We start from the raw sequence: 9,405 nt of genomic DNA on the forward strand, positions 1-9,405 counted from the left end.
CTAACTAATGCATCAAACTATCTTTATGTATCTCATGCATTAAGTGTTTCAAGAGTACCTAGATTGTTTTGTGATTGTGTTCATTGATGATATTCTTGTATACTCTCTGAGTCTTGAAGAGCACAAGATTCACCTTAGAATGGTATTACAAAGGCTGCGAAAGAAGCAACTTTTATAATGACCCGCCTCTTGGAACTCCTGCTAGCATAGAAGGTCCGTGAGAGAGTCGCCACGGAGAAGGCACATAAACAAAAATCCATAGACCAAGCATAATTTCTCATTCATCAACAAATTCCCAAAATATACATTATTCATTTAACCAGACATATTAGTCCATACATAACAAAATAATGAGAAGGGCATAAAAATAAATACAACAAATAAAACTTTTAACCCTTCACCCTCAAAACAACCCCCAAGGACTATAGGCTTGGAGTGACTCTGTACACATATCTATCCCCACTTGACCTAACTAGGCTCACCCCCCTTCTTAGCCTTGCCTTTACTTACACCTTGAATGATGCAAGAAAACAACATAAGCTACAAACCTCAACAAGTATAAGCAACAAAGGAAGGCATAAAACAATGAGGCATGATAAATCAAGAGCGAAAATGACAACAAATATCATCAAATGATAACGTAAAGGAAATCACCCATGTACCAAATCATACACATCATGCTTGTATGCCCTATATTACTAAATTTATACCATTATCAATTGTGGACCATTATCCACCCTCGACCTAGTCTATACTAGGCGGTATTACAAGTTGTAGCTCCCACGATCGGGATAAGACACCTGCATAATATCCACAGTCGGTATGGATCCACTGGCATGATAACCACGATCAAGCATAAGCCCATCGACATAATTAAATATCCTTAGGCACATATGTATATAACATGCATTACCATAAACATCTACCACCCCCTTATACTGAGGCATTTCATAAAAAAAAAACATCTCTCCTTGCTATGCTTATATGCAAAAAGTAGCACCCAAATCCCCATTCATTCCTTTACATAATATTCACCAATCTTGGGATACACTCACCATTCCCATGCTCTATGCATAATTTGTAAATTAAATAGGTTGGAGGGCTTACTAGAAGTTCCTACATTCATTTGGGGCAAGTTTGAATGCATAAATAAAGATATCATGCAACCAGAGGATCAATCGGTTAACAGTTTAAGAGAATCTGTTGATATTTTTGAGGTTTTTGGGATGAAACTATTGACAGTAAAAAGGGAAGTGTCGATAACCAAAAATTGTCCTCTCGGTAACTAACTGTCGACAATTGCCCTCAGACTGTTGATGGGCACAACTCGAGAAGTAGCAAAATAAAACCCTAAATGCATTAGATTCACACCAAACTCATGCATGCTTCTACACCTTAACAAAATGCATCATTCCTTTATAAAATCATGGAGAGGAACAAGCCTCCATTTGAAGGGAATGAATGGTTAACCAAAATTTCAAAGAAAAATACACAAAGCATAACCAACCGGGTTTTCTCCAAAACCTCCTTCCAAAAGGAAGGGTTTTTCTAACTTCCACCCAAAAATGGGCTTCTCAAGACTACAATGGAGGGAAAGCCCCTAACTTTTCCGACAACAAAGATCCCAGATGGATACTTACCATTTTTAAGAGGTTAGAAGGGAACTTGCCTTGCTTTTATGAGAGTAATTTGAAGAAGAGGAGAAACCGCAAGCTTGGCCTTCAAGATTCTACCAAAAGCCCTTAATCTTAGCCTCCAATCCCTTCCTTGATGCTCCCACTTGAGAAGAAGAAATTTGGTTGTGAAGGAGGTGAGAAGAAGAAAGAAACGAGAGAGAGGAAAGAGTGATTGAGGCTTACCCTCTACTCTCTCTTTTATAACATCTCCTCTTCCTATTTTTGACCTCATTAGATTTTGCTTATGCCCACCTAGTCCCTTCTCCCTTTTTTTTCCTTTCTTAATTAATCATAAATTCACATATATTAACTACAATACTTAAAATATTCATTTAATTTAATGTCCCAAAATTTCATTCAAATCTCATTAATACCAAACATACCGAAATATTTTAGACCTATATTCGGGTTGTTACAATTTCTTCCCCCTAAAAGAATTTGGTCCCCATAATTAATACCTGACTAGTCAAACAGTTGAGGGTATGAGTGTCTCATCACTTCCTCTCGTTCCCATGTTGCCTCATCTAGCAAATGTCGTTTCCACTGAACTTTCACAAGGGGGATCGTTCCGTTTCTCAATATTTTCTTGTTCCGCTCCACAATACACACGGGTGCCTCCTCATAGGACACATCCTCCCCTACCTCAGTCATGTGATAGTTAGCAATGTGCTGAGGATCCGACATGTACTTCCTCAACATCGATACATGAAACACGTTATGCACAATAGATAACTGGGGAGGTAGAGCGAGGCAATAGGCTAAATACCCTACCCGCTCTAGTATCTCAAACAGACTAATATATTGAGGGCTAAGTTTCCTGGAAATTCCAAATCCTCACACCCCTTTTATGGGCATAACCCTCAATAATACATGATCCCCAATGACAAGCTTTAAGTCACACTGCCGCTTATCTGCATAGCTTTTCTGACGGTCTTGACCATTTTCATTTGAGTTCGTATAGTCCGTATTTTCTCCATGGTTTGTTCAATAATATTTGGCCCCAATAACATTCTATTGCCCATTTCCTCCCAACATACTGGCGATCTACAAGGCTTGTCATATAACGCCTCATAACGTGGCACTCGATATTGGCATGCTAGCTATTATTGTAGGTGAACTCTACCAAAGGTAAGTGGTCATCCTAGCCACCACCAAAATCTAGCACACAAGCCCTCAACATATATTCCAGAGTCCAAATAGTCCTATCTGATTGTCCATCAGTTTGGGGATGAAAAGCAGTACTAAATTTTAACTTAAACCCCAGGGCATCATGCAATGCTCCCCAAAAATGTGAAGTAAACAGGGGATGTCTATCCTACACAATGCTAGTGGGAACGTTGTGCAAATGCCAACCGATGTAGAGGATAAGTCTTCTTAATAGGTAGAAAATAGGCTAACTTCGTCAGCCTATCAACAGTCACCCAAATCGCATAATGTCCCCTCACCGTCTTGGGTAGGCCTATCACAAAGTCCATAATGATATGCTCCAACTTCCACTCTAGTATCGGTAGTGCCTGTAACAAACTATCTGGTTTTTGATGCTCCGCTTTAACCTGTTGACATACTAGGCACTACGATACATATTTAGCTACATCTCTTTTCATTCCTTCCCACCAAAACTGACATTGTAGGTCTTTATACATCTTTGTAATACTGGGATGGATCGTATAACGGGTCTTATAAGTCTTAGATAGAATCTCCTATCTAAGTCCCTCATCATCAGGCACACAAATCCTCTCCTAGAATAACAACAGGCCATCGCCTTTCTGATCATATCCCAATGGAGCAAATTTCTCTAGGCCATTCAAAATTGGTGCTAACTTCTCATCACTGGATTGCCAAGCTCAAATCTGATCAAGTAGCTCATATTGTATCTTCATATAAGCATAACTTATCATAGGCCTCTCTCCAAAAGAAGAGATAGACAACTCTCATATCCGCTCTAGCAACTTCCACTTTTGCACCATCATGGCCGCCACGGATGCGCCACTCCTACTCATGGCGTTAGCCACCACATTGGCTTTCCTTGAGTGATATAAGATCTCACAATCATAATCTTTAAATAACTCCACCCAGCGCTGTTGTCGCATGTTCAATTCTTTCTGAGAGAGAAGGTATTTCAAACTCTTATGGTCCGTACAGATTTCCACCATTTCCCTATATAGATAATGTAATGCCCAAGATTTTTAAACTAAAATATAATGAAATACTCGAGATTTTTAACTTCTAATACTTGAGGAAATATGTCCTTTCAAGGGATTATAGAAGCCTTGAGACAAAGGTTCAGTTTCTGAGCCAGTGAAAAAATCGTAAATATTGAAGTTCGGGTAAAAGTGTAATTTACCTAAAATCTTGGGGTATTAGCATAATTTATTCTTTCTTCAGGGGCTAAAATGCAATTAAAAAATGGCCCGGGGACCAAGTTACAAGGGCCTAAGTGAAAATTATCCAAAAAGTTTGGGCCAAGGTGTAGTTCTTAAAACCTTAAAATATTTCATCAAAATATCTCAAACTAAGTGGTTAAGGTAACCAAATATAGCTAACTAGTTAAAGGTGTAATGATGGGAAATGTAGAAAATCAATTAACCATGTGGGAGTAATGATGGGAAATGAAGAAAATCAATTAACCATGTGGGAGTAATGATTGGAAATGTAGAAAAATAAATTAAACCAGGTAAGATGTAATAATGAAAGTGTTGAAAATGTAATTAAGCATGTGAGGCTCAAAATATCAAGGACACATGGCAAGCTTCCATTGGTCATTAGAAAGATAAGATCACATGATAGCTCATAATGACCCCTCTGAGGTGGCATCGCGTGATTGGCCAAGGAAAAGCTTACTTAGCCTCTAAGTTTACAAAAGTCTCCAAACCTTATCTTAAGGACATGTGGCAAGCATTTATTGGCCACACATGGAAGGTAATAATGAGGCCTCATGATGATAGGACATGTGGTAAAACATGATTGGCTGAAAATGTCTATAAATAGGCCTTAAGGTAGTTCACAAGTTTTAGGTAGAATTTGGGAAAGGTTGAGACAATCAAAAGAGAGGATTTTGAGATAGAGAGTAAGGGGAAAATTCTACAAAAGGAAGGAGCAAATTTGGTGTAGAAATAGGAGCAAAACAGCCTCGCCAAAAAGGTTGGATCCTTTCCAACCAAGTTAAGGTAAGTACACTATGAACTATCTACGATGTTTAGGTATGCTCATGAATCATGTTTATGTGGTTCCTTATGTTATGTTTCAAGCAAATTTCATGTTCTCAAGCAAGTTATGGGACCGGGGTTTAGTAGCGCTATGCACGGAGGTTCTTACCCCTGCAAGTTGGTAGAACCTATCGTGTCCCCTTATGTTATATGTTCATGTTACAAGTTCATGTCATGTTTAAATACGTTTGATAGTTCTCTTGTACTTACTGAGATTTACGTAATCTCACCCCTTATGTTTTTCCCCCCCAGGTGATCATGAATGAGGAGATCAGGACGTGGACGTGGAGTGTGGTGGCTCGTTAAAAAAGAATTTTCAAGAATTTAAGTTTTTGTTTCCTTTTGAAACAAAGTTACTAGGGTTGAACTCTGATCTTTTCCTATATGTATGCCATAAAGCATGTCTTGGATTTTTATTTAATTTAAAGGAAGTATGAGTTTGGCTTTAAGCTCCGGATATTTTTATATATGCTATTGCTGTAAAGCATCTTCGTGAAGTCTTTCTTTCTTCTGTTGAAACCATGTTTTCCATGTCAAACTTTATATTTACACAAAACATGCTTTGAATTTTATTATGTTCGAAACTTTACTTAAGTTTATAAAAGTCTGGTTTCTCTAGTTTTTCTGTGCTAAACCTCGAAGTTCATATGAATATTATTATTATTGTTAAGCATGTAAGTAAGTTACGGGTGTCACAGATAATGCCTCCATATCTTTAGGCCAAACACAATTGCTGCAAGCTCGAAGTCATGTGTAGGATAATTCAGTTCATGCTTTCTCAATTTCTTTAAGGCATAGGCGTTAACACACTCATCTTGCATTAATACGCATCCCAACCCTACATGCGAGGCATCATAAAAATGGTGAACTTCTCCCCGCTCTTGGGAATAAACAATACTGGAGTCGTAGTTAATTTCTTTTTTAGTTCTTGGAAGCTATGCTCACAAGCTTCATCCCATTCAAATCTAACACCTTTTCTGGTCAATTTCCTCATAAGCAAGGAGAGCCGTGCAAAACCTTCAATAAACCTTTGATAGTATTCGGCTAATCCTAGGAGACTCCAAATCTCTGTCACCGTAATAAGTCTAGGCTAATCCATCACGGCTTTAATCTTTCCCGGATCTATTGAGATGCCATCACTAGAAATCACATGACCTAGAAAACCCACCTGTCTTTGGGAGATTTTTTACTAACCCCACTTCTCATTCCCTCTTTTTGTTACCATTCTTTCCTTGGGAGGATCCTACACCTTTTGATGGCGGTTGATCAATTCCCATTTCCACCCTATCCTTCTCAATAGCATATACCCTTTGTACGATGGTGGAATAGTCTGCAATCCGAGCATACGCCAAGGTATATCGAATCTTAGGCCGTAATCCCAACTGAAACTTTGTCGCTTTATTTGACTCAGAGGATACTAGTTCTATAACAAATTTGGCTAAGGAAATGAACTCAACCTCATATTGAGCTACAGTTTTGGTACCTTGCGTCAATTCGATGAATTCATAAACTTTTTGTTCCCTCATCCAACTAGGGAAATAATTATCATTGAAAGCTTCTTGGAACTCTAGCCAAGTCGGCTCCCTACTCCCATATCTTTGTCGAGCCATCTCCCACCATCTCTCGGCCTTACCTGCCAACAAGAAGGTTACCAATCGTACCTTCTTAGCCTCATTACATCCGGTAGCTCGTAAATGTTTCTCAATTGATTTCATCCAATTTTCTACCATTATGGCATCGGTTCCTCCACTAAACTCCAGGGTTCGTAATGCCATGAAAGTTTTTAGCAATTGGCCTCCCCCATCTCCTCCTATATTCTGTGACGCCAGATTTTGCATTTGGCCCTCTTTATGCCCAACTGAATTCCCCTCAGTCTCCTTAGCCACCGAATCATGCGTAGCTTGATCCGCGATGAGCATCTTCACCGCGTTTTGCATCCCAACTACTGCCCCATGCAATTTTGTTATTTCTTGGCGCCAATCTGCCCAGGCTGTTCTAGAGATTCTGAGACAGTTGAGGGTATGGTTTGACCCCGACCTTAGCTCCTAGTCGGTGGCCTCCCTCTATGAAAACAAGAATGAGTACTCATTGTCTTGCACAACTAATTTCACATTTAGCACTATTTAATACTCAATTCTATCTCGGCTTACTAGGCATAACCCTAACTATACCCAACATCCTATGCGTACAGAGTCCCTGTTTCTCCCAAACCTTTGCTCTGATACCAAAACTATAACGGTCCACCTCTTGGAACTCCCGCTAGCATAGGAGGTCTGTGAGAGTCGCCACGGAATATTATATACTTCGCACGTGTATATTATATACTAATCAAACCACTATTTTCTAGAATTATATTTTATATTTTTTCATATCAATTAAAAAACATAAATTAATTGATTATTTTTTAAAAGAATAATGGAATAAATTAATTGAATTAAATTAAATAAATTAATTGATTAAAAAATAAAAGAAGTTTTTATATATTTTTTTAAAATTTCTTTTTAAAATTTTAATTTTTTTTAATTATTTAAATTTTTTCTAAATTTAGCGATGGCTTTTTGAGAACCACCACAAAATTAAATTTTTTAATGAATTTTGCAACGATTTTGAAAAGCCGCCGCAAATGTTATTTAATTTTATTTTTTAATTATTTTTTTTTCTAAATTTAGCGACGATTTTTTGAAAACCACTGCAAAATTAAATTTTTAATAAATTTTGCGATAGTTTTTCAAAACCGTCACAAATGTTATTTAATTTTAATTTTTAATTATTAAATTATTTTCTAAATTTAGCTACGATTTTTTTGAAAATCGCTGCAAAATTAAATTTTTTAATAAATTTTTCAGTCATTTTGAAAAACCACCACAAATGTTAAATTATTATTTTTTAATTATTTAATTTTTTTTGAATTTAGCTATAATTTCTTAAAAATTGATGCAAAATTTAATTTTAATTATTAAATTATTTTCTGAATTTAGCGACTATTTTCAAAAAATCGTTGCAAAATTAAATTTTTTAATGAATTTTGTGGCAATTTTAAAAAATTGTCGCAAAAAACGTATTTTACGACAGTTTGTAATTCGCCGCAAAAAATCATTTTTTTTTGTAGTGCTTGGCCCCGTAATGGAAACAAACACCTTTATTGTCCTTCTTTTTTCCCCAATCCAAAAAATATAAACGCAACAATTATTTAATTATTTCATAAATAACAACATAACCGAATCCGCACGTAAGGAATTGAAATATTTCAACGATGGCTCTAATACCACTGAAAGTAAAGCAAGATCGCTACAGGGTAAACAGCGTAGTTCAAAATTTTGAACTTACCCCGATCCCAGCGATTGGATCAACGTCGAAATAAAATCATTCACAAACAAATAAATAAATCTAACGTTTAGATTATCGAGTCGTTCGCGGATTCGAGCCATCCAAACGTCCGACCTCTAACTCGTGATATGTGGCACGCGTCCGTTGGCAAGGAAAGCGGAATAGGAGTGCTAGCTCCTTCTCCTTTGTGCGGCTTGTGTATGGACGGTAAAAGAAAATCCACGTTTCAAATCGATGCAAAAAGAAACGGGAAAAGTGAACGGCAATACGTTTTTCAACTCTTGAAAAATGTCACAAAAAATCACACCTCTTTTGGGCAACCCATAAAGGGATATTTATAGTGAAATATCCTAGGGTTTCTAAAACCCTAATGGATTAGGCTAGCCCATTAATTCTAATTTAATTAGAATCTTAAGTGGGCTTATTCTAGTCTAACTAGAAATATAATTAAATGGCCCAATCCTTTTATAGGTTAAATAAAATATTATGGCCCAAATCTAATTCAAGCCCAAACATATTTTATTTAATATTTGGCCCAAATCTAATTTGGTCCAAATATAATATTTAATATCTGGCCCAAATCTAATTCAGTCCAAATATAATATTTATTTTAGTATTTGGCCCAAATCCAATTTAGTCCAAATATAATATTTAATTTAATATTTGGTCCAAATCTAATTTAGTCCAAATATTAACTTAAGCCCAAATATATTTTATTTCCTATTTGCCACTCCAACAAATAGAAAATTATTAAATTAGAAACTCCTTCCTAATTTAATTAATTGTCATTTTTAGGAAACTCTTTCCATTATGACGACTCCTCGTCATATCGACGTCATTACGTCTATTTGTTCTTTTTCCGTGAGAACCTACGATGGCAAAACTTCTTGCCGAAGTGTCCCACTTAACTATACGTCCACTCTCCTAGTTTAAACCAGGGACCGTGCCTATTGCGTATGACTCATTAAGTTTTCGAATATGTTGGCAATGTGTCGGTACAAACACATAAGACAAGATTGGCCTCTAGCAAGGCATCATGCCTACCCAATTATTCAGAAGGATTCATAATCCGCAAATAACCTTTCACGAGCATGGTTACCGTGTAATTCGATCATCTCGTCAATGTATCTTATGTGATCTCAAGTATGGCGATGTGTTGCTTGATAACGATCACATGAGTTTTCTTCGGTCTTTTG

At 36.8% G+C, this 9,405-nt stretch overlaps 1 protein-coding gene across 1 annotated transcript; it reads right to left on the minus strand.

Moving 5' to 3' along the window:
- Positions 1-6,084: 6,084 nt before the first annotated feature.
- On the minus strand, positions 6,085-6,819 carry LOC127796826 (uncharacterized). The gene has a single exon (XM_052329228.1). It carries the CDS (start codon positions 6,817-6,819, stop codon positions 6,085-6,087), a length of 735 nt encoding a protein of 244 aa, XP_052185188.1.
- Positions 6,820-9,405: the final 2,586 nt, after the last annotated feature.

The sequence above is a fragment of the Diospyros lotus genome, chromosome 3 (assembly GCF_014633365.1).
Source record: "Diospyros lotus cultivar Yz01 chromosome 3, ASM1463336v1, whole genome shotgun sequence".
NCBI classification, from domain to species: domain Eukaryota; kingdom Viridiplantae; phylum Streptophyta; class Magnoliopsida; order Ericales; family Ebenaceae; genus Diospyros; species Diospyros lotus.

Excerpts from the sequence above, each read along its gene's own strand:
- LOC127796826 (XM_052329228.1), bottom strand. The coding sequence starts at position 6,819 with ATGCAAAACGCGGTGAAGATGCTCATCGCGGATCAAGCTACGCATGAT.